The 26,582-nt window shown below is 40.2% G+C and overlaps 1 protein-coding gene and 1 long non-coding RNA gene across 7 annotated transcripts; one reads left to right on the forward strand and one right to left on the reverse strand.

Annotated features, from left to right (window-relative positions):
- tws (protein phosphatase 2 regulatory subunit tws) lies at nt 1–26,347 on the reverse strand. Of its 6 annotated transcripts, XM_003704712.3 has the most exons (10): nt 25,909–26,347; nt 9,274–9,585; nt 5,073–5,138; nt 4,744–4,841; nt 4,145–4,423; nt 3,616–3,793; nt 3,147–3,481; nt 2,859–3,074; nt 2,632–2,799; nt 1–2,543 (listed from the first exon to the last, which is right to left on the reverse strand). In XM_003704712.3, exons 2-9 carry the CDS (start codon nt 9,356–9,358, stop codon nt 2,647–2,649), a joined length of 1,410 nt encoding a protein of 469 aa, XP_003704760.1. In that variant the 5' UTR covers nt 9,359–9,585; nt 25,909–26,347; the 3' UTR covers nt 1–2,543; nt 2,632–2,646. The 6 variants fall into 6 exon arrangements, with proteins under 6 accessions (XP_003704760.1, XP_076395471.1, XP_076395472.1 ...); XM_076539356.1 differs by lacking the exons at nt 9,274–9,585; nt 25,909–26,347 and adding an exon at nt 8,167–8,537; XM_076539357.1 differs by lacking the exons at nt 9,274–9,585; nt 25,909–26,347 and adding an exon at nt 6,692–6,821.
- LOC143265711 (uncharacterized) lies at nt 5,137–6,603 on the forward strand. The gene is made up of 2 exons (XR_013040394.1): nt 5,137–5,583; nt 5,651–6,603. It is a non-coding gene; the product is annotated as an uncharacterized LOC143265711 (long non-coding RNA).
- Nucleotides 26,348–26,582: the final 235 nt, after the last annotated feature.

The raw sequence follows: 26,582 nt of genomic DNA on the forward strand, positions 1-26,582 counted from the left end.
TGCGAGAAACAAGTACTTATCGTTTTATTCCGGTCACTGAACATGATCATTTTAATTCACAATCAATTAATTACATCATCTTCGACATCATATGCTATCTAGCTTACTGAACAGATCAAATCGTCATCACCGTGACTAAACCTGCATAGCAGTTAACAAAATAAACAAAATAACGCAGAATCCCTATCGTATTAATATTAATAATAGTAATAATAATAATAGTAATAATAGCAATAAGAATATTAATATTACTTATCGTAAAAAATAATTCTACGTTTTTTGTTCGAGCACAGAACGAATTTCGCGGTTCCTTTGCGCATAATATCCATTTCAACAACATACACATCACGATTACAGCTTATCGATTATGATTTTGCATTTTTTTTTATTCGTGCGTCTTTTTTTCACGTCCTTCACTGTGAGTACATAATTACCTAAATGTTGTATTACAAGGATACTGAATAACAATTCTGGTTCGTTACAAGACTATTACGTTTCGTGCATTGCAGTAAAATAAACGTGTGTTAATTATTTCAATCAAACATGGCAAAAAATTCTCCTTGATAACGCAAGAAACGTAATAACGTGTAACACGCTTTTATTTTTTAATCCAATGGCTAAAACTTAATGCTTACACAATACAGATCGTTTAAGTAAGAATGCGATTAGTCAAAACCAATCAAAGCGCATAATTTAAAAAATTTTCATATCACGTAAGTTTGTTTTGTGGCCAAAGTGTAGATCTCTCGAACAATTTATTGCGTAGATAATTTGTTTCTTCTTTTATATAAAACTATATGATGCCTGTATCATTAAGAAACCTCGAAAATCGTTTGTTAATCTTCTATTTCAAGAATTTTAACAATTCTCGTTTAAACGCGAAAATTGTTAATCGTAATTCTCTATCATGTACAATTTAAGTCACCGATATAAGCTATGTCCTGCTAAGACATTTTTTCACTGTTTCTTTTTAATCGATTAGAAAATTTCAATGTTATTCACCTTGATCGCAATCGATAAACCGTGCGTATATTTCGGTTATTGTTACGTTCAAATTTTATTCCTCTAAATTTCGAAAGTTGAAAAATTACATTCCGCTAATAAACGTACATTATTCAGCACATTTAGTTTACATAAACTCTGCAAGCCCAGCTTACCATCGTCAAATGCACTTTTCTTAATTTTAGTCTGTGTACGAAATCGCTGTTTATATGCATAAGTGTATAAGTGTTAATAAGTTATCAATACGAAATATTAGAAAATCTGTATTTCATCTAACAGTTACCAGAATTTCCATGTACCTCTTGATCGAGTTATTATTTTTGTTCTGAAAGCGGCAATCGATAAATGGTGATTTACACCTATGCTGTTTTTTATTGCTTAATGTATGTAATGCGTTGATGCAAATTATTTATCCATGAATTTTCAGCAAACGGTGAAGTTTGTATCATTCCAGATTTTGACTCGTATCGGCGAATATTTGTATTTTGATCAACATACCGTAAAAGGTATACGTAAAACATACATATTTTATTTAAAAAAAGAAGACAAAAAATAGATAATAATAGGCCTATGATTTAATATTATCCCTGATTAAATAATCATGATAAATGACTAATTCAAATTATCGAAAGCTTGATTACTTTCTTTGTAATGGTAACTGCCGGCATACATTAACACATTTAATGCTATTATTATTAATTACGAAAATATCTTTATTCTAGGATCAACAAACTTTACGAAGAAACAATAATTTCGATAATTTTGAATTAACTATCTATTGAAAGTAATAAAACTGTACTACATGAAAGCTTACGAAGAAGAATACTGAGTTGAGAATAAAAGGATGAAATGTTACAGCTAAATCTCATTGGCACATACGACCACTTCCGCTTTTTAATTTTACACTTCTTAGGCATTTTTTCATGTTGCAAATTAACTTACTGAATAAATGTAGGTGTCACGGTCATCTACCGAGAGTGCCGCGTAATCGCGTTTAGCGATCTTTCGTTCTTCGAATTTGATTATTTTATCATATTTCTTTAATAAATACCGTTCCATGAGTGAAAAAGGTGTCTCTGTAAAAAGCGTTCCAAAACGAACGGTATCAAAATTTGTACGGTACAAGCAAACGGAACACATTGATATCTCGTTAAAATAGTTAATCAATAACCGCCAACACGAGTCTGTCATTTGGTTGAACTATACAGTTTTTCATCAATGGGCAATGATTCCACGTGCATTTTATTTGAACTAGCGGATTTTGGTAGTTTGAAGAGCTATACATATGTTTCTGCTTGCATGCATTTATATACACATAACGCGCGACAAGGTGTTACGTGCAATTCTGTATGTCTGTGTGTACATAATGTGTATGAATAATGTGAGCTGCGTGGACGGCGCTACGTACACCACTCTTCGGTCAGTCAATCATTGACACATTAGTAGTCGACTTTCGTCAATGTAATTCAGACACCACTTGTTCCACTGGAACATTTTAGTTGAACGTGCCCTGCTCACGTCAATATATACCGTTGTATAATCTGAACGAAACGAAAAAAAAAAGATCTTCATTACTTCGACCAATGTGTATATTTGCTCGAGGTTTAACATAATTTTAAATAAACATACTTGCATACAGATGTGCTAGAGTTTGTCTTGGAATAGGAAGAGATTATTCGTAGCAGCAACAGCTACCACATTTTCAGATGGATGCCAAGCAGTATGTAATATCTTTTTATTGAAATCCAGGCAGTCGACGCTAATTTCATCTTTTTTACGTTTACCACCAGTACAGACCTTTATGATAAAGCGAATATGTTACACACGAACGAGAAGCTATATGCATTTATACTCACTTTACGTGGTTTTAGAAGTGTTTTTGGTTTGGCAATGTCACGTGCTGCTTCCAATGTGAGGTCACGTTTAGTTGTACGATCGAACACTCTGAAGAAATTATTATATGAACCTGTCATAATTGCGGAATCATTACCACTCCAGCAACACTCAAATTTGTCAAAGATGCAATCATTCTCATACAATGAACATAACTTTGATCTTAGGTATTCATGTACCTAAAATTATTAAATTAATAAATATCTTACTTATAAAGCATAAGAAAATAAATCCATATGCTTGTTACATACAGGGTAACATTCAATGGGTTTTGTTTCCATTTGTAAATCCCACACTTTCACACTGAGGTAGTCTCTACTGATCATATATCTTCCTGAATTACTAAGTTTTACGTCGCTTATACTTGAAATTATTTCAGAGAAAAAACTTCGATTTGTTGGATCTTCTGGTTCTTCAAAAAGTTTACTGTGTTGGTCACAAAGTGCAGCAGATCTCATGTCACAAAGTCTAATTGTTCCTTTGCTACTACTATATACCAAGACATTACACTCTGCTGGATGAAATTCTGCAGCAGTTATAACTTCTGTTAATTCCTCCATATTAGTTGGCTTAATGTCTACTATATCTGTATACAATTTGTTAAGAAAAAGACGCACCCTATTTTTAAAGCTTTACAACAATTTATTGATACAATACAAATATCAAGTGACAAATGTTTGAAAAGTGAAATGAACAGTAGATAATATAGAAAAAGGATACTAAAACTCTGGTCTGTGATCTCAAGATGCCAAAGATTAATTCTAAGGTCATCAGCACTGAGGTATGTCTCTTGATCACTGTTGACACTTATACTGTTTATATGATAGGTGTGCGCATTGGCAAATATTCTTCTTGGTGATGCCTCTACCATTAATTCCATTGGTTTTATAGTTGGTACCTAAATGATTAAATAATTAGGTAGTACAGACACATATCTTGAAAGCCTTGTTTCATGCAATGTTTATGAAAACCATAAATAGGTTCCACTGTTACAATGCCAAACTCTCAATGTTATGTGCATATTTGAACTTCTTGACCATTTCTATTGTAAGTATTTTTTGTTAGATATACAATAGTACAGAAGATACTATTTATATAAGAGTTTGGTATACAAAATATAATTTTAAATTATTTTATTTACATTTTATAATTAATACATTTCCAATTTTTAAGTAGTTCATAAAATTTAATATATATAATTAGAACTATTTATTGGAATAAAATTATACTGATATTTAATAGGACTTACCCTCAAGGAAGTGATACAAGCAGGATCACGAATCGTACCATTTTCTTCCTTTGTATTATAACCCTCTACTCTTTTATCGCGTTCACTAACTTTCCACAATTTAATAGTTTTATCATTTGTGGAAAGTAAAAAATGTGCAGGATTTTTCCTTTTTAGCCACCTAATTTTGTTAATTTTTTCTTCTATCTCTAATGATTTCAGGTAATCAAATTCAGGTTCATGACTTTGGAAGGTGCTGTATACATTGTATTCACCTCTCCGAGGTATACTGTTTTTACTCTATACAAATGTAAATTTTTCTTCATTATTTTAAAATGTCATTAAACATTACTTATTTCTTTTGTTTAAATTTATCAAAACTATTTGCAAATAAATAAAAAAAAACATTTAAAATGTTGCTTCTTTTCATTGTTTCAATGATTATCTTTAGAACTTTTCTAAAGATAGGAAAATGTAACATACAGTTGGCAATAATCCAATACTAACGTATAAACATAATTTTTATTTAAAGGATGAGCTTGTCTTTATTAAGAGCACGAAGATTAACATATTCAAACAGATATAAATATAGATAATATTATAAAATTACTTCAACTTACAATGGGGTCTCTTTGAAAAATAACAACCCGTCCACCTTTATCTCCCGTTGCAAGAAGATCGCCATCGTGATTAAATTCAACGCACGAGATTATATCAGCTAGAATAGAATATTTATTTATAAGATTTATTAATCCCATATAATTTGAAACAGAAAATGAAACAAAGAACTTTGATTATTCTAAACTCTAGTTTAATTACTTTATAAATCAAAATATATTCTAACATCTACAATCACAAAGTAGGAGCACCTGTTTTCTTCGGTTTAGTAAATGCTAACTGATAAGATAACATTCTTAAAGAATGTAAGCAAACTCCAAATTGAAGTTACCTTCTGTGACATCGTCTTCCAATGTTCCTTTTACTTGCGAGAAACACCATTGTATGTCGCCATTGCCTGAAACAAAAGTATAAAAACACTGTACACAAAGAAATTTGTTTAAAACATTAACAAACCTATACTAGATTGAACACCGTAAAATCTTTAGGTAAACAGTAAAAAGCTTCATTCTTCTGGAATATATAACATCTGATGTTCACTTTTCAAACCAATAACATGTTCATATATATAACTGTCATCACGAAATAGATCGAAAATCGATACTGCTTCTCGTTCGAATTATATCACACGATTAAAATACGAAACAAACAGATATATGATGGAAACAAGGTAGTATGGAGGTTTGCTCCAAAATTGTACGCGGTGTTTTCGCTCGATCGACTGCACGCATGAAGCACGCATGAAGCACGCACAATCGACTAAAAACAAGAAAAGCGGCACAAATCGATAAGGACAACGAGGCGAAAGGAAGAAATAGGGACAAATGCACCTGCGAAGCATGGTAAAGTAAACTTGAAAAAATGAGGGGCCACAGAGTCCCAATAAAAGAAAAACGTTTTTCATTGCAGAGCCACTGAAAAGCGATCGGAGAGAAAGACGTATGCGGGCAGCCGAAAGAACGAAGCAGCAAAAGAAAATGAAAAAACAGATCGGAAAAAAGGTAAAAGTAAGCCTACTTGAAGTTTCGGCGCAATCCATCGTGCTTCTAGGCCGTCGCCACCGCCGCCGCCGCCGTTGCCGTCGCCGTCGCCGGCGACGGGCGCATTTGGCCCCGCGCACAGCAAGAATCCAGAGAGTGGGTACGGGTGATTATATTTGAGGATGCGGAATTGACGAAGAAGAACGTTGCGTGTACCGTGAGCGCTGCGGATATACCCGTGAACCCGTGATAGTATCTGGGTCAAGGTTCAGGTTACCGCGGCGCGGCGAGGCGGTCAGCAGGAGCGACGCACTGTTCGGTTGACGACGTGCGGTAGGAATATACGGCGACCACGCAGAATACACTACCGTCCACGACGCTTACTTACCGGCCATCTCGCATACGAGACACTACGCAATCAGAGAGATTCGCACGCGAGCTTACTCCCGGTGCGAGCTCCAATACACCACCTACTCGACCAGAGGATACACGCGCGCGGCGCGCCACGCCGGCGACCAGGAACCAGGAAACCTTTCACGCTTATTTACAACGCTTTGCGCAACCTTTTATCCTGTCACATATTCGTCCATCTAGCCCGCCACTGATCTGAACGCGATCGCCAACTTTCAATGGCGGAATTCACGAACGCATAACCACACAACACTACTATGGCGTGACGTCACACCGCAGCCAGATTTCGCTGCTTCCACGGTAATCGCCATCTTGTATGCGAAAACCGATTGCATACGAGATGCAACGAAAGTTACCGAACACAGCCGACCGAGCAGTGCCATCTACATTGCGCAAAATTCAAACGGCAACATACGACCTATCTCTTTTACGTTTTTTTTACGAATAAATGTTTCAGTCTTTTTCACACAATTAAGACTACTTTGTAAGATGAGTTACGTGCACGACAGACATTTATTCGTTGCATACTATTTATGGCGTTACGTTAAAAAAACTTTACCTAAAAGTTCTGTAAGTTTCTCGTGCAATTCCTCTAGAGAGGAAAACATAGGCGCATTCCTGGACAAGTTTACAAAATTCTTGCCTGAACGAAAGTCTGACGTCGACCGATCCATTTTTAGCGGAACTAGGATAACTTCGACATGAATAGAATTCTTTTTTTCAATTCCAACCCTGAAAACTCAACGAATGTTAAATTGCTTAAATAACGTGTCCTTAAGATCGAAACTCGTCGCGCATTATCACCGTATTCAGATGTAGAAAAGCCATTGTGTTTTATTTCAACAAATCTCATCCTCGATAAAGTCGTAACGTCCGGTCTGCATCGAATATTAATACGCTCTTTTTCTATTCGTAGATCGATAGCCAAGCATTCTACGCTCAACGTTTTACGAACATTTTTCACTCGCTATTATAAAAAAAAGATTAGCCCCGAATTTATAATTGAAAGAAAAAGAAAATAAAATTGTCTAATGAACAAGTAAAAAGGGGAGAAACTTTTAGGCGTTGTTTCGAACTAGCACTCCAAAGCGTAAAATTTAAATTCTGTTCACAACGTATTCGTCACAGGAAGGCTTTCTACGTGTTCGAAATCTGTGTCCGATTTTATGGGAAATTTTAAAAGTCGTTGAACTACGCGTCGATTAGAATAAAATTCAGATGTGATTGAACGAAGAAGACCTTCATAATACGGATCGTATTCCTTTTAATTTTTTCTCGCTATTAACTTAAAAGCGATAATGCTTATCTGTTTCACCAGTGTGCAGTAAGTAAGGTGTTAAAAACACGTCACGTTATTTCGTTCGTTTCGGCAATCAACTCAGTCTGTAACAGATTAAACAAATAAACGAAGACGAGTGTTGTTTTATATGGTACGAATACGTTCGCGAATAAAACGACCTATGAGACTGTCTCAAACTGGTACGAAAGTACATCAGCTCTTGTAACGATACACGAAACACTGGTTGTCGAACGTATTAGAAGGAGGACGATAATGAGTTTGCTCTAACAAGCGTGCAGAACCGGTGCAAAATTTACCTCGACACGATATGTTTGCCATGTGTCGATTATGTTTTTCGAAAAGTACAAACGAAGGAATAACATGAAAATTACATCACGATAAAAGATCGAAACATCCTTCTTTCGCCTTTAAAAACATTAACCCTTAACTCTCCTTAGCTTAGAAATTCCTATTTCAACTTTCCACAGAAATGCCTATCTAACAGAAAAAGTATAACACTTCCATCATTTTTGAATACACTTTCGAATTCGACGCACGTTGACCACAGATTTCTCGTGTTTCAAATTTGTTCCACTTTTACGTAAAATTTACCGAATAGTCTATGTATCATGTTAAACAATCGTGCTTTCGTTTTAAACTCAGGATAATAAGCCATGTAACAAATCGATCAACGTTGCAATTTTCGAAAGCGATAACCGGCATTCGTTACGAGACGTTATCGTTATTGTACTCACAAAAATAATCATCGTAGCTCTTTGTGTTCACGATTTTCTCGTCGTTGGAATTCGTTTCGCAAAGGATAGGCCTGTCCAAATCGAGGGAGGCCCTTCGCACTTTAGTTCGACGTCGCGCGTTCATCCTCGATGACGATCTTCGCAAACCGTTTTCTCACACGACACCGGCTACGATCGCGACAACATACTGTTATTGCCACGTGACATCGGGTCTCGTTGAGTTTACCAACTGAACGTTAAATATAAACGATTCCTCGCTCGTTTCCTGCCTACGTATTTACGCGTAAAAACATCAAACTGCAACGCGGATAACGTTCACCCGTGTCTACAACATTTCGCTATAAAATTTTTTACGACGTCCCATATCTTTCCGTGCTTCGAATGTACGATAGCACGTAGAATTTACAGGTCATTTCACGTATTACTATATTTTTATTCGAGCGCGAGCAGATGTTCGATATACCCCTGTATACCGATGACCCGCTTCGCTCGCGTGTAAGGCGGGTGGCTGGTTTTAGGCGCAGAGGCATAGTTCGTTGCTCCCAGCATATTTTGGCATTGTAAAAGCGTTCAATGCGTTTAATATAAGCTGCATTATTAGTGACCCGTGCACGTGAACGTAATCAAATGATCCATTTCGACAAAAAGAAAATTTGATACGATTTAATGAAAGTAACACTTATGCCATGTTAAGTCATTCGCGCAGAATAACGAGTGATAAATATATACAGTGACTGGAGCGCGAATGGGTTAATTTGAAGCCTAAAGTTTGATAAAAATAACTACGTAAGAGATTTAATCGATATTCATGATACAAAGCGACCGGTTAATTTTGTAAATTGAATTGATCGCTATTCGCAGTAATTAGTCATTTTTCGTAAAGACTATTAATGAGACGTTTATGTAGACATTTTTATTAAACTATGAGCTTCAAATTCATATGTGTCATTTTACGATACCTTTGTGTCACGAAGTCCCGATGATTTTCTATGATCCAGAATTAGTTAGAGGAAAAGCCGTTGAGCATTTCGAGAAGCAGATGATTAATAAAGCGTAGTATTCAGAGAGAAAAAGCAAGAGGATGCAAAAAAAAGAAATAGAACTCACCGACTCTCTTGTTCACGGCAGTATTGATCATGGAACCAAGCTTGGTGAGGCTAGACTGCCTCATGATGTTGGAGGGGCTCTTCATCCGTTTGGACGGTGGTACCGGAAGCGGGGCGGTCTTGGACCTTGCCAGAATGCCACCGTTTCGGCAGTTTCCGTTTGGATTGGAGCCGGGGGGCCGCTGGGGCGGAGCCCCCCATAGACCCACCACCCCTGCGTGACGCGTGGTGCTACTTCACGAATTTCAACCCTTATCCACCTGTTAGTCTCCCAATAATTTCTAACTTCAACCTCCACCTTGCTTCGTCGCCACTGGAACAATCGAATCATCGCCAACACCGTTATTCAATAATTAATCGACGATTACGAAGAGAAACATCTTAATAAAGGTTTATACCGGCGCGTTTAAATTATAAGAAAAATCTTCCCTTTTTTCGCTCGCGAATCAACGCTTCCACCTGTTGGACCTTTGGTCCATCACCCATAAAAATCCCCTTCACGATATGCTTCGTAGCAGCTAGAGAACCCGGAAGAGCTCGCGAATAAAGATCCGCTTTGTATACGACCACTTTCAATCTCGGCTTAAACGTGGCATCGCGTAAAACGTAGACTGCAACAGCGTCAACGCGACCAATTGAGAGACGGCCACGCGAATGCGTTTCTCCTTGGTGCAGGTGTACGATCATTTGACGCGCAAATGCATAAATATGAGCGTCGAAAGGAAAAGAAAGAAGGCAACAGGTAGTCAAACGAATAAATTCATGCAGGTGTGCCATTCCAGAAAGGGTGCATCCAGTTAACTTTTCGAGTTAACGAGGAGCACCGATCGCAAAGAGCGCGAGCGCACATTGCTCCGGTTGTAAAAAGGGATATAACAATTACTTCGTGCTAAATTGAGAGTAATTACAGTAGAAAATAATTCGGGATATAAAACGAAGTTAAGGACTCTTATTTCGGAATTTTTCTGTGAACTGCCGAGTATCAGGGATACTCCATGCAACGACGCTCGATTCAATTTGCGCCCGGCAGGCACACTCGGACCGTAAAGAGTTAACGTCTATGGTAAACGTTAAAGAATGCTCGAAAACAAGCAGCAGTTCTCGCGAAAACGTGGATACGACCTTGCCCGAAAAGAACGCAGACGTAGGTACGCGAAGAGTCGAGCTTACGAGATGCAACGCGTGCAACTGATTAGCTGACCTCGGATAACCGACGAGCCGGTATCAGCCTCCGCATTTACCGTTCAAATTACCATTACACCAGTCTCCTGCGTCACGCAGCCCATTAATTCGACGGATGGGATCTCTCGTAGCGATCTAGCCAGGGGAAATTGAAATTTGGTTAAAGCCAGCTTTCCATCGATTTACTTCTCGTCAATTTTGCTCCGGGAAATCGTTCTACTACCCCTGTCTTTTGCGAACATCAATTTTTTTCTGCTCTCTAAAATAATCGTCGTGTTCGAAGCGAACTACTTTATCTACCGATCTCTCTCGATACCGGGTCTCGAAATTTCGTAAAAGCGAATTCGAGTAAGCCGAACAAAATGTTCATATGTGATTACGAAGACTAGTGATCGCTTTGTTACGTGACATTTCCAACAACGACGACACGAGTGCAACACCGAAGTAACACGTGCCCAACAAACGATCCACGTATCGTCGGTATAAACTACGACATAATCGGATTATATTCTGCGAAGCTGCTGCAACACACGGTCATCAGTGACATCGATTGTACCTGCGTACATATTTACCGTGACTCAGGTTTGCACGGCGGGTTTATTCGCGTAGTCGTAGCATTTGCCGTACGATAATGCTTTCTGTTTGGGACACGCTGACGCACGTGGCATACAGCCGGTAATACTTTTGTTTTTCACCACAGAATTCTTAACACCTTCTGCAATACCATTGTACCATTACATGCTACCTTGCATTTCTTAAATCAAGGTTCTTACTCGATGTAATCCATCAGTGTTATATTCATAAATACATTCTTATATCACCATATTTCTCGTTAATAACTTTGTAGCCGATAACGTAGAAAATGTTCACTGAGATGCACTGACTGCATATTGCAACGTCGGAATGAATGAACCTTCAGGAACGGAGCAAGGTTAAATCTTTACCACTAATCACTACTGCCGGTTAATCTTGCAATTTAAGCTCGCTTAAGGTCACCGAGCTAATCGGCGAATGGATCAAATTCTCAAACTAAACGATCTTCTCGGTTTTCTACATACGCCGTGACGAGGATTCTTTTACGTACGAAAAGAAGAAGAATACGTTTAATTGGATACAAAAGAAATAAGACACTTGTCTACATACTAACAAGTTAGTACCTTTTGCGAACCTCTAAAGAAATTTGATCTTCCAATACAAAACGCTAACGATCGAAACTTTATTTCTTGTACAAACTATCGAATTAAATTATGAAATAACTGTGGACGAACAATTCCTTTCGATGGGAACCAGATTTAACATCTTTCCTAGATGTGTTTACAAAATCGAGGGATGTAAATGATCGAACTGGTTTGAAATAAAATTTGTTCGCAGCGATAAGACAAGTTTCTTTTAGCAGGTCTGGGAGAATGTTTCGCGAGTATGGATTTGCGAAGAAGAGCAGGGAGGGCGGTTGCGGACGGCTGGTAGTTTGTTAAACTAGGGAGATGGTGGCAGGAGGTTCTTGGCGTCTTGCCAAAGCATTTCCCGGCTGCTTCTTCGGCTCCAAATTCATTCCTTTTGCGTAGGGACACGCAGCATCCCCGAGTTCGATGTACCCGTTTGCCGTCTCTTCCAGACGATAACGATCGAACCCCAAAGTATCGTCTCGATGGTTCAAATTTTTAATCGAGAAATTTCTAGCAACCTTTCACAATTTTTAATCGTCAGGAAGTGATAATATAGAGGTTCCTTAATTTCAAGCTAATCGTGTGTTGACTCGTAATTACCTTACAAAGTACGCGTTGTACCGAACAGCGTTAAATCGAGTCTTATAGTACTTATAAATTGCATCGCAATGGATAATTGAACGGCAGTTGAAGCATTTAGGAATTAAAGCCGAGGAAACAAAAGGCACTCGAACAACCTGCACTCGATCAGTCGAGCGCGACAAAAAAGAATTCCTCTTTTTCACAGCTGGGGAAACCGTCACGATCAATAATCGCGCATGTAGAGAGTTTAACCTTTCACTCGGCACCTTTAATTATCGCACTCCGATGAGAGGTAATTCAAGCTTTCGTTGAAAGCACGATCAGTCAATTGCCTCGTTTCTTTTTCACGGTCATTGTTTCGGAGAGGAGAAAAAAGGTCTGAGATAGGTCGAGATACGAGCTTAACTTGTCTCGATAAGGAGATCCTATTAGAAATCAAAGCCAACTAGGTAAGATTTCCTTTTCGTTCTCGTCGTAACACATGGACACCGTATCGTTCGTGAACTCTTGGCACGATAGTGTGCGCCGTGCTATAAATTTCCTGAATAATGCGTGTCACAGTGGATGCCCGTTGAAAACCTACAAAAACGCACATCTCCGTTGTACGGATTCATCGAGATGGCCTACTGGTACGCTTTTACGATCCCTTTAACATTGAGCGTTGACCCACTATTTCCAGAAGAACATTCATATTTGTCAACCTCGGAGTTGCTCAAGTATCCTTGGCTCTTTTGATGCTCAGATTTTTGGGTATTTAGGTGGCCGAGTACTTGATACACGTACTCGAATCCTTGAATCTTCGAATTCGGACCTGGTCCTGGTTTAAACGAGAACCGAACCGCGATGTTTCGGAAGTTTTGAAACAATGTATGCAAAGAGAAATTGATCGCACGGAACGAGCGTGCGTCACGGTACTTCTAGTCCTAGTTTAATAAATGAAAATTGCTGGCGAGCCATCCGGTGGATCGTGAGAAAAGATTGCGCTTGTTGTAGCCTTCGCTTTCACAGGGCTGCCCCTTTTACAAGGACGAGAGACGTGTACGACGAGCCGAGGAGAATAATAATGTCGGTGTGGTAATTCCGTTGATACCGGACCGACGATTTCCTCGGAAACCGACTACGTAATATCGAAAGCACTGGGGCATCGTTTCATGATAACTGGCATCACAATCGTTTCTCATGGATGTCGTTCCACCGTCTAATACAGTGAAATTGCTCGTTTACGACTTTCTTGACATGTTCGTGATTAACGACGTAGCAAACGATCGTAAGCTTATCAATCGTTGTTGTACCGTGCCGTACTACGTGTGATCGTTTCTACTGTGTGTGACAACATGTTGATACGTTCGAGATTGACGATGCACCATTATCGCTATTGTTATGACGTTCATCGTCATCGGAGACGTCGATGGCACAAGGTTCTGTCACAATCTTAAGAATATTGTAATGTTCATTATATCGTTAATAGTCACTATCGTGTACTACGATAGCTGTAGCAATTATCGAATAGATAGTATCGTTATTATTATGAAGTTCGAGATTGATGACTGTATTCTCATTTTATTAGTGATCTATTGCTAACCACTTTATGCACCGGTATATTGTATGCAACCTACGCTATTATACGTACGGCTACTTTCGTTATTAAAATAAACATGTACTCCGCATAAAAGTAATGCTGTAACAATTCAGTGGTACTGAAATGATGCAATGAAAACTTTTCAAACGTAATTGGTTGGTAAATTTAACGAGGATAAATTTGAACCCATCGCGAACGGTACTGCGATCGATATTGGATGATAGATGGTAGTTACGTTGGAATTAATGCGCGATTTACATAATCGCGGGACAGTTCTTTCTTATTGGCGTCGATCGAACATATGAACGGAAATTGCAGCGTTTTTCATCTACTCGACGCTTGAAAAGTACAGTTAGTTTTTTATCTCTTTCGTAAATCAAATTCGATTTACCAGATGATTGAACTTAAGGATTTACAAGACAGTTTTAATCGACTGAAAATGTTGGGTAATAAGGGACAGCGTCAAAGGTTGGTCTCGAAGTAACCTGATTTCAGCTTTGGTCGCGGCAAAGGAAAAAGGGCCAACGAAGAAGCGAACGACTCTCGGCGAGTTCGAGATGGTCGCGAAACGGAGCCGTGTCATCTGTGTGGGTTAGCTTTTATTTTTCGGCTGACGTTCGTAAGTGGTTATAGCTAGGCTTTTATATACACACAGGGATGAGAGGTTCAGCGCCGTCAGCGATGTAAGAGACTCGACGCTTCTGCCAGTTACTCTGCAAGCCGGTGGCCTAGATAATTCGAGTGCTAGGTCTTGTACTACTGTTTCTCGAGCACCGTCTGCTCGTTTCTCTTAAAACCGTGTCATAAATACACCAGAAACCGTTTACGAATTTTCATTAGCCGTCCTCTTCGCGAGCTGGAGATCTTGTTTGTTGAAGGACCAAGAAAATTCAACGACGTTCGTATCTCTTAACTTTATGCTCGACCGATGTTTTAATTATTCGTTCGATCAGCAAAATGCTAACACGCTAATTATCACGCTGTCCATAAACGATGTTAACAATTTCGTACGTTAGCTTACTTTTTGCATGCATCCATGAAAAACAAAAAGCGTATTAGCATTGTATTCGTTAATAGAAAAATATGCCAGCTGCTTACATTTGAATAACAAGAATTATTAGGTAATAAAATGTGTCACCGCTGACGAAACACGTTCGACTCGTTTAACAATTAAAAATTGCACGACGTATTTTGAAACAGGAATCAGCGAATAAATCTGTGAGATTCAACTGCATTGTCACAAGCAATGTAACAATGCCATCGAATACCGATATCAGATTTAGCAAACATACACGCATATATCAATGAACGTATACGTATACGCGATCTCTTGCAATCGAAAGGTTAATTCGAACCGAATAAATGTTACTTGTTACGCTCGAATTACAAATTGCTTGTGTACTCCTTAAAGAATACTGAAATATTTACGAATTGAAATTCGCGATGTTAACGTGCAATCACTTGGTATGATTGAAAAGTTTCTAGACTCGTATTCAAAGACGTGCGTAGGCAGATACGTTTAAAGTATGTACTTGAGAGAACTATAGAATCGCATGTTGCTGTCGATGCAACCATAGAAAATTATACGATCGTGTTGTGCATATCAAAGCTACCACTTAACCGTATAAGATGCAATTTCAGTACGCGGATTAATTGCAAGGGTGCATTCAACGAGTAGCTCTCCAGACGTTATTAACATTCCAATAAATCTTTGAATAAGGTTGAAGTAATTATCTTTACTTTTAATTTTCTCGGATAGGAAAATCAGGAAGAACTTCTCTTTCTTCCTGAATATCAATTGGCGAACACGCTAGGGAATCGTACTCGCTAACACATGGAGAATCTGCGATGAATATTTGATAACAAATCTACAGATTCATCGACAAATTGAACGGATAGATATCATCGTCCTGACTGTATCACGGGACACTCTTTGATACCGTCAACGAACTAATTGTAAGGGAATTAGTCTGCTGCCAATTACCGCGCAAGCTGCTGACCCAGATACTTCGAGTGGTGTACGCAGGTGCATGGTACATATGTATAGTAGTATACGCGTTAAATTAGTTAAAAGTCCTCGTCTGCATACTAATCCGAAGGTACTTGACAATTCCCAAAAATGCTGTATTTTCGTTTGCTGCCACGACTACAGAAACCTCTGTACCGCGATGTGTTTCGTTAACAAGTTCTGCTTTGATGATTGTACCTCTTGCGCTGTCCTTTTGTTTCTCTCTTTGTATCTCGACGCGCGAGATTGTAGACGAAAGTTAAATATGTTTTAATTAACGTTAAACGTTAAATAATGCTCGTTACTGCATCGTTGCGATAAGATTAAACGTTTCATAAGCGAAAAGGTTAATTAAACAGCTTATGTTTTTATTTTCAGATAAAATAATCGATGCACACCTGCACGGTGCTCGTATTTAATTCCACAACTACAATTTCAATTCTGTCAGCAGCAGCTATTTTCTGCCTAAAGTACGATCTATAACCTTTCCTTAAATTTCTCCACAGTGTTTTCGACGCCGTGCAAATTAGTTCGCGAGAACTTTGTTATGTCTTTCGAATAGTTTAATTGTCGTGTTTGAGAAACGAATTAAATCTGACTGGACAAATAGAACGACCACGGTCGATCAGCCGATTTTTAGGCGAAACTTTTAAGAAATTCAAAGGGAACGTTTCTCGAATAGCTTTACACGGCCGTTCACGACCTTTCTTAAGCCTGAGTTTCCGGGTCGCTGACCCAGACCGATCGAGATTTCCGCTTTAACAAGTTCCGCGCGCGGAAGCTCGAAGTTCTAGACAAATGTTCGATACCTGATACAGAACCGATAACTCTGGCGTTTGATCGTTATAGGAAGGATTGCGATCGACACGATCATGATAACTTTTTAATTCGAACGTTCCCAAAGTGTACCTATCGCTTACTATCGACTTTGATGAAATCCGAAGCGATAGATCGTAGAGGAAGCCTAGAGTTTGAAGGTGGCGAATGGAAAATGGAAGGGGGCTAAATAACAGGTGGGTCTATAGACTTTATAGGAAAAGAGGTTAATAAAACATGTACGATCGTTGAAGTAACGAAGTGATTAGCGTGTAATCTCGAGCAGGAGGACACGAAGAGTCCGTGTCAGCAGCTGACGTTATGGCACGGGTTAAGAGGTAGTCTCGAGATCGAGGGTTGATAGAACTTTTGCGAGCTTTCTAGTGGGCGTCCGTCTGGTAGGTGTGTCTGTCTTCCAGCCTAGCCGTACTACGCGCCAACAACTCGCCTTCAACATCGAGATAGAAGCAGCTCAGACAGAAGGAGAAAGAGCGAGAGAGAGAGGGAACCTTTCGGATCAATAGGTTGTGGCTTTATTGACTCACGAAACCGCGTGCCAAAGAAACGCAGCGGCGCTTGCAACCCCGGTTAATGCACATCGAATCAATGCAATTACCTTGCGATTCGAACGACCCCACACCGTCACCTTTGTCCCTTTTGTTTCGACTCGAACGGAACTTGTTACGCGAAGAAACGCGTAAAACAGACGATTCGTTTTCTTCTTGCGCCATTTATTAATGCCCGTTAATCGATCGTTCTTTTATTAAAAGCAAATCTTTTGTCACGACGTTGTTCATTGTTATAAAAAAAGCGTATCGGAACGAACGTTCGTGTTCGCCGCTTTCACGAATCCCATTTCGCAGAACCTGTACGGTTTAATTTCAATTGCAGAATAGATGGGAAACAATAGGGTCCAATAGAGATTCTCGCCATTCGAGGACGAAAGATAGGACGCGAACAATAGCAACGCGTTAAACGAAAGAAGGATATTCCACAATTTCTCGACGTATATTGAACCTGCTGCTGGCTACAATAAGCTCACGACTCTTTCGTTCGTTTTTATTTTCGCAAACCGTCACGCGTTCTCGCTGGGTCACGCGAAATTTTCACGAAAAATAACCGCTTTCGCGTGTCAAAATCGACGCGAGCGCGATCGGATCTTTCTTTATTTCAAATATTACTACCAAGGCAGAATTATTTATAATTAGATAAATAAGATCGCCGCATCGTTGAGACGCGCGTAACCTTGCGAAACAATTTAATTAGGAACGCGCGCGGACAATTGGCGCTGACGAAGAATGTTCCATCGCCTTCCTGGGATCTCTGTCCCGTTCTTCTTCATATTTGATAAGCGGTTGAAACTGGCTTTCAATGATCGCATTAAAAGGCAGTCTGATCGACGATGACGCTCGAACGCTATGCGAAACTTGAAAAATAATTTTTAAATTAACTATTCGCTGACTTGTTATTTAGTTTCATTTAATTGTTATTTTCAGTTATAAGCTGTTTATAAAACAGAATCGCAAGTTCCCCGCAAACTTCGTTCTTTTTCTTCTTAATTCAACGCGAGCCGGAAAGTTTTGTAACCGACTCGTCTTCTGGGAACGATCGGTAAGTATCGTTTACCGTGGAAAATGCATCCGACGAGGGTAAACTATCCGTAAGTGGTTACTTATGCCGAAAAAGCCGACTGCCGATTCTACCAGTGGGTCAAGGAGAACGCCGGATACATTCGGAATTCAATTGGTAACCCAACTAGGCATTCGTCGGATTGAAACGCGTCAGGCATCTCGGAGCGAAAAAATAATTGCAAACTTTTACCCGCAAGAATCAATGACCCGTTTTATCGAATAGACACCCTATGTTCGTCGCAAAAGAGTTTTTTTTTTTCGATAAAAAGGTCGATCGTATGTTCCCGAAGCGGCTCGCAATTAGAAGACTATTCGAGTCGATGCGAAACGGAGACTCACGATATATTCGTGTTAAAAAAAAAACTTGCCTGTGCGTAAATTGGAGCCAATGGATAAATCCATGACGAAAGCGAGATGGACTCGTAACAGAATTTGGCACATTTGATTTGCTGGATTCCGTTTGTCGAAGCAGTAGCTGGAATTCATTGCTTCGGATACGTCTCAGTGTACGACGACCACTCGACTACACGCTGGTCAGTCCGCTTCAACTCTCGTTGCGTTCTCCGTTCGTCTGATTACGTTCGGTTCAATCTACTTCTACCATCCACTAATACGCCCTTCGTATGTCTGACTACGCGCTGCTCAATCTACTTCTCGCTGTCCGTCTGACTATACGGAGATATGTCTGACTCTTTACCTGTCCATCTACTAAAATCCACTTACAGCGATGCGCTCTTCCTGCATACTGTCCGAGCTAATTCAACCTGACTACGCGCTGCTCGTTCAGTTCGTTTCGACTATCTCGATGTACCCATCCGCTTGTTGCCTGTTCTGCTCAATCTACTTCGACTGTCTCGTTGATAAAAAAAGGAGATTATTATAATACATTCCCCTCTCCCTTTCTCGGCGATGTCGGTTTGTTTGACTTCGACTTCTGCACGTTGTCGATCCACTGCCAGCAATCGAAAGCGTTCCGATTCATAAAATGTTTACGCGCATAAATTATCAAACGATTCGCGTGTCTCGGAAACTGCTGTTCAACGAACCATGTTACGAACGTTTTAACGGAACGATTGCCAGTACGAACGAGAAAACACGAACGTTACGAGTATCGTGTTTAGGGGTTATTGCGAAACGGTGTCTATGGTTATCGGAAACGAGGACTCCGCTTCGCCCGTATGTACCACGGACAGACGGATCGGTTCATTTGCATCCGACTTGCGCAATCGGTCGCATGTGCGTGCAATGGAAACACAGGATCCGTGTTTAGATTATCAAAGCTCGAAATTGAAAACACGTGGCTTTAAGGCGAACGAGTCGAGGACGAACGAACAGACCCGGGGACCGACTCGAACGTACACCGGTTTTTCCTATCGACGTTTGCCAATAACCGGCACGTGCTATGATTCTAGGGTTATGGTTAATGAAGCGGTTCGAGGAACGATCGAGAAGGTCGATCACGAAATGGATTTAGAAGCGACACAATCTGAATTCGTACGAAGCGAAATGAAACCGAGTACCAGGATTTCTATTAGGTTCCGGGAATAAATGTATCCAAGGTGCCTAACGATTGGTAAAGCTTCTTTCCTTAACATACCCCTATGATCAGAATTGCCCAACCAACGGTCGAGGTTTCTCTCGTTATCAGAAAAACGTAAAAAAAACGCTTCGACGTACGCGCGTGGTCGCAGATGTACGTTCATGGATTTCAGTCACGAGGTCATCTTTCGTTTAGAAATTCAAATCAGAAAAATATTTTAATTCGTATCATAAAACGACCCAATCGTACGTTTATCGGTCACCGAAACAACCGGAGAGTTTGTATTCCGCAGGGTTAGTTGTGACAATGTTTCACGGATGCACGACAATTCACAAAATGCATGCGAAACACGGCCAAAAGAAAGATATACGTACGAATAACAAACAGATACATCATGGAACATTCAAAATTAACCTTCTCCTTTTTTTCTTCGTTCCGTTCTTTCCGCCAACAAGTTGGAATCGTGCTATTTATTCGGTGAACTAGCATTATCTCTTATTCTGTGCACACAATATCGTGTGGAAATACGTGACGGTACCGAAGAGTTTGCGATTATTTTTCGCAAACATCTCGAGCTCCTCTTTTCAACCAATCACTCCTCGAAATGTTCTACTCAGTTTCTTTCGATTTCGTTCTCTTTTACCAGCGTTTGCCTTCTTTTGGATTTCGAGAATCCGTATAGCTCGAATTTGCCCGATATCCCTTGCATTCAGCCTCGAAATGGATCGAAGATCCTTGAGTAGCGCGAAAGAAGACACGACAAAACGAATGAAAAGAGATTTCTCGTTTTCCGATGTACGAATTAACTCGTCCGTGCAAAAGCAGAAAGGCAACGCGAAAGGGCCGTATTTCTAGTCAGTTTCTATTCGTCGGATAGTCTTTCAGGCGCTTTTCTCGATTTAGGCCATTGGAAATGCACTGATTCATGAAACGACTTGTGCAAAGAGGAGAGCCACAGACAAAGATAAATACAAAGTTTGGAATACTTAGTTTACGCTTTCAGGGACGAGATAAGTTACTGTAATACTTTTATTACCCTGATATTTTCACGCTGACGAGGAATCAACACGCTTAAGCACAGTGTTTAACGCTGTCATTGGCACAATTAGATTAGGAAATTAGTAGTAATTATTCATTCAACATTACGAACAAATTTCGACTGCGCCATTAGGCGACCACTTGTTGTCGTAATCAATCTTTTCCATCTTTTATCTCTCTCTTCCTTTTTGAGCAGCGCATTTATTCCCTTGATGCTTTCTTTTCTCGAATGGAACGTCCTTGAGTCGTAATATCCTTGGCCAGTGCAAAGGCAAAAAAAACCCTCTGATATTTGCGCGTCTCGAATGGAGTCGAAATTAAATTACGTTCTACGATCGTCATCGAGCCGATTTCTCGGCGCTGAATGTATCGCTAGACGTCAAAACGATATGTAAAATATTTTCCTTTAACTTAATTTGTCCGCAAGGATCAAAAGATCATGGCCACGAAAAGATTCTTTTTCGATAAAAATGCTTATCAAAATTGTGATTACTGTTTCGAATGTAAGGAAAACGTCGCGTAAGTTATGGCTATAATACGGTGTTGAGGAAGGACACGGTATCCCTTAGGTGGCAGATCCTCGAGGTCTCCACTCGGTTGGAAGCGAACGACAAAAGCAGGACAAATTCCATTATCAATGGATTTTCGCATTAGCGATCGTATCTCCGATATTCCTTTCACGAAGCACCTAACGTGACATTTATTTCCTCTTTCTCGTCCCATCTCGTCCGGTTCGTCTCGTCTGCACACGGATCGAAGATCCTTGGCGCCAACGGCTAAAAATTCGTTTCATTGTGACGGCCCTTATCGCGAAAATTATGCCAGCGGATGAACGCATTGTTCGAGCGTCGAGCTTTGTTTTCGCCGCTTTCCTCGCGATAATTACTTGAACCGTCCGAAAGAGACTGTGCGACGCGACGCGACGCGTGGAAATTTTCATTCTTCGTCCATTAACGCGTATTCCTGGCAATTCAGCAAAAGGACGGAAAAGCTGTCTACCGGATTGAAACGAAAGAACAGACTTGTCTAGTCTTCGCTTCGAGAGAGTTTACATAAGTGAAAAGCAATTGCTTCCTATATCTTTCTGTAACTTTCTCTCGTTTCGCGAGATAAAGATTGTTAAACAAAACGATATTAAACGAATATACTGTACCGAGTCTGAACGTACTCTGAAGCTGATACAATGTTGCTGCGACAAAAAATCAACCAATCTATAATAAGAATTGATACGTGCTTTTTCGTGGTAAACGATCAAAGTGTTTTGAGAGTTACGGCAATTCATATTCTGTCGTCGATTCGAAAGGGGTTGAACGACACCAGTCAGTGGTTGCAGTGTGCATGTGCACTCGACAGACATCGGTGCAAGAAAAAAAAAGCGTACTTTCGAGTGTTGGTCGAGAGGTTACCCGAAAATAGAGAACACCCGTTTATTTCGGTCGGTGTTGTTTCAAGGTGAAAGGCCGAGTTCGCGCGTGTTCTTCGCTCCCTTTGCTCAAGTACTCTGGCTCGCCTTGCCAAGCCTCACCCTCGTCCTCGATCGTTTGTCGATTGCTGAATAAACGAAAAGAAATATGCGTTTATTCTCTCGGATTTATACACCTATTTCATATTCAGCTTCGTGCGGGGAGAGACTATTCTCTGGAGAAAATTTCATTCGTAGAAAGTTTGCGCGAAATGTAATCGAATCTGCGTTAACTCCGCACCTTTGAACTTTTCCGAAGTTATACGATGATTCTAGACACCATTAACCAGCTCTAATGGAATTCGGCCCGATTGGATAACGATAATAATTTCTCACGACCGCTCCTTGCATTTCATGGAGAACATTCGAACAAGCAAAATTATCGAAGAATTTCAAAAATCGGCGATTACTTGGATCCTTCCACGAGTAGAAATTGCAGGTAACCATAACGATCGGAGAATAAGCAACTTCCCCGTTAAGGAGGTTAATCGAATACAGGTTAACGCGATTAGAACGCTTAATGGAAGACATGGGTGTAAACGTGGTCGCGTGTGGTGACACTCTTCTATAGGGTGCTTCATAACACGCGAATGTCAGTCTAGCGCATGCTCCTCTTCCTTTCGTTACATTCCTGTTATGTTGAAATTAAACTGGTTCGTGCTTACTTTCGTTAAATACGGAAGAAACGGATAGAGATATAAAAGTAGTAGTCGATCGCGAATCGACACTGAATACGACACGTACATAGAGAAACTTTTTATCCATTGTTTTCGCGTTCGGAAATGGGTCTCATGCGTTATGGAACACCTTATAAGCACCGCGAACGGTCGCGCTGTCGCGAGCAGACAAACGTTGAAGAGGAGGCTCGTGTAATGCTCACAGAAAGCGATCCTCGTTTCCCAACTTCCCACGTGCCGACCCATTTATCCTCGGCTGAATGGAGATTCGCTCGAACGAATTCTGCGTCGGAGGAGACGAAACGCAGAGAGAGAAGAGACAGCCGTGAAAGCAACCGCGGTATGATTAGCGAACGCATCGATAAACTGGAACTATAGGCGCCAACGAGGTATGTGCCTTCGAAAGTACCTTTCATATTGTTGTAAACCACGGATTTCCGGTTTCCTCTCTGCTGACACTGTCGATGCTTTCTTACCATGTCATTCGGACGTCGTACGATATAGAATGGTCACGGGTTTTGTTCTATCAGCTATTGAAACGTTCGTTTCGCTCGACAAAGGATTAACCCCTTCGTTTGCAACTGGTATTTGTGCGCGTTCTAGAAATTCGCTTGTCCATAATTACGATCCAGCGCGTAACAAACTGCGACGAAAGAATTAAGAAAACGAGACTATTAAATATTCCAGCGCGGAAACGAGATTAAAAGTTCCCTGACTGTATGAAATTTGGAACGGACCGTGACGGACATTGATGAAAAAAAGTTTCTGTTCGAAGAATTGGCCCGTAGCCATTCCGTTTCTGGCACTTCGAAGCAACCAGACGACAAAATCCGAAATCATAAAGCCAGACGTGGAAATTCAAATATCGTTGAACTCCTCGGTGCGCGCATCGATCAGTTGAGCCAATATTATCGATGAACTAACGGCCAGCTAATGAAAGGCTTTTAACCCATTTCCTGCGTTAAGTTCAATTTGGAAATTTCAATGTTCAGTCAAATATAATCAATTTTCCATACCGAACACTGTCTTATATTTGAGGAAGCTGCGTATGAAAGAGTCGAATAAAACGGATAGAAATTTCGTCGTTGCAATTTATAACGAAACGATCGTGGGATTGTTTGTTTCCCAAACGTGCAGAGAAACTTTCAAAGTGGTTGCAGAGGGGACTAAATATAAAACATGGTGTTACGCACCGATGCAAGAGCGGGATGTGCCCTGCTAACGACTATGCAATGTAGATCGCGTTAACAATGTGTAATCGATGATAAGCGTTCGACGAGACGCAAGATCTACCGGTGAATTATTCGCAAGCAATATTAACCCTCGACTGACAGAGTCAAGTCTCTATTTTTTTTTCATAATATATTTCCAATGTATAAAAGTCTTTTATTTGAATAAAGAAGATAATTTCGGTGTGCATATTTTTCCTTTTTGCATAAAATCCATACGAATTATACGCTGCGTAAAGTATGCGCGAATTGAAACTGGACGCTCCCTTCCGGACGTAGACTTGCAAATCGACCAGATTGTCACGCCCAAAAGAAAAACCGTAGAAAATAACTTTATGTAACGTTTGTTGATCGGTGAAACGTAAAATCGTGTTTCGTGGCTATAATTTGCAAATGTACATTATCTGTTGGGTAAGTAACGAGGCAATAAATTTGATGTTTAATGGCGTTGCTTTACAAAATCGATATAAACTCGATAGGGAATCTAGTAATACTTTGTGGAGTTCGTTTAATGAAGAAAATAACTATTCGAGTGACAAAAATAGATAGCATTCTCTGTTTTCGATATTACGTTATTCAATTTGGTCTTGAGTAACTTTAATGTTACGAACTACGAGCGAAATGAAATATAAACAAGCAACGTAATAATAAATGCACTAAAGTACGAACAAGTAAAATTGAGCGAAAACATCGATACAACAAATTGAATTGCATATGTTGACCTTTGTTTCAATTTTAACGATCGATGATGCCGTCCCGCGAGAAATCAAAGGAAGAACGCGATACATCGTATCGATTATTTCTTTTGCAACCTCGACCGATCGAATGACCTATCGTACGGTAACATCCTCTTTAAGAGCATGATACATCACTGAATAGGAGCAGCGCATTATCACGAACTCTGAGGTATCTTTTCTCTTTCGTCAATTCGATCTTTGCCAACGAACGTTCAGGGAAACTATAATTCTCCTTAGAAGATTTATCGTTAATAGCAAATCTCGCCAAATTCTGAAAATGGATAGCGATCAGAATCGATAAAGGAGTAATTGGACATCAACGGAATAAAAGATTGATCGCAATCTATAATGACGTATTTATAGTTGAAAAGTCGATGCAGGAAACACGATTGAAAATACTGGTCGCGAACTTCACTGGTTCGATATTTTTCGATATCGATATCGTGTACACTTATTCCGTCTTTCGTCACTTTGTCGAGAATCTGTCGCACGTGAAGTAATTGAAATGAATCCATAAGGAGAAATTTTAAAACACGATCGAGTAAGCACGGTTTACACCGGTGTAAACGAGAATACGACGACATCGTCGTGGGAGTACAAGTGAAATCAAAGGAACAAGAACCTTGGTATGGTTCGTCGATCTCGTCTCTCGGAGAAAACGATAACTCGAACGCAACGGAAACAACGATAGACGCAATTGTTTTCGAAGATCAACGATCCGAGAAAAAATCCGACTGATTGTCATAAACGATCGAAGCATCGAAATTCAACCGTGTGCAGCAGGTGCACAAGAAAGGTTTCAATCACGATGTGTCGTCAATCGTCCTGTCAAAATACGCTTAAAATAATCTCGTATACCGTAAAAGATACATTGTACCCGACACGTTACGATCGATTGGAGCAACTTAAAATTTATTTGACAGGAAGCTCGTAAATTATATTTCGACTCGATTATCGAACGGATATTAGAAAATTTGATGTTCACTTACGGTAGACAGGAAGTTAGGAGGACGGGGCGACCAGGCGCCTCGGTGAACGACACGGAGCAGGTGCGACTTCGGAATTGAATACGTAAAAGTAATAACGGTGTGCACTTTCGATGTAGCTAGTAGTGGCCAATGCCACGACGAGTAACAACCGCGTCGTCACGACCACTCTCCGAAACACGAGGGCAAAGTAAGTCTTCTGTACGCAGGCACGCACGCAAGCAAGCACAAATACTTGCACAGGTTCCTTAAGAAACGAATGCGAACGTGAACGTGAACATGAACGCACACGCGGTTAACAGCGGGTACACACCGCCGTCAGATCGTATACACACCACGTATCGTGGTAGCGAGCGTGAAAATATGACAGCCATCCGGCACTGTCTTACGCCAACTGGTGTTTACTACTGAAACGCTCCGTCGTCCCTCGAGCCAACGGCTCGGGACTCGGGACGAGGAACACACCGGGAACCAGCAAGGGTCTCGACGAGTGCAACAGTTGCTCGACCGGAGCGCCTCGCGATGTCGATTCTTGTTATTAACACCCCTAGCTATACTCGTTCACGCAGTCGATAAACGAATACTCAAATATTCTTCGAAATTCGTTGAAACCGAATGACACTGACATTTCGCTGTATAACTTATACTTAACATATGGAACTTTTTAGATTAGTGTC

The sequence above is a fragment of the Megachile rotundata genome, chromosome 13 (assembly GCF_050947335.1).
Source record: "Megachile rotundata isolate GNS110a chromosome 13, iyMegRotu1, whole genome shotgun sequence".
In the NCBI taxonomy this organism is placed as follows: domain Eukaryota; kingdom Metazoa; phylum Arthropoda; class Insecta; order Hymenoptera; family Megachilidae; genus Megachile; species Megachile rotundata.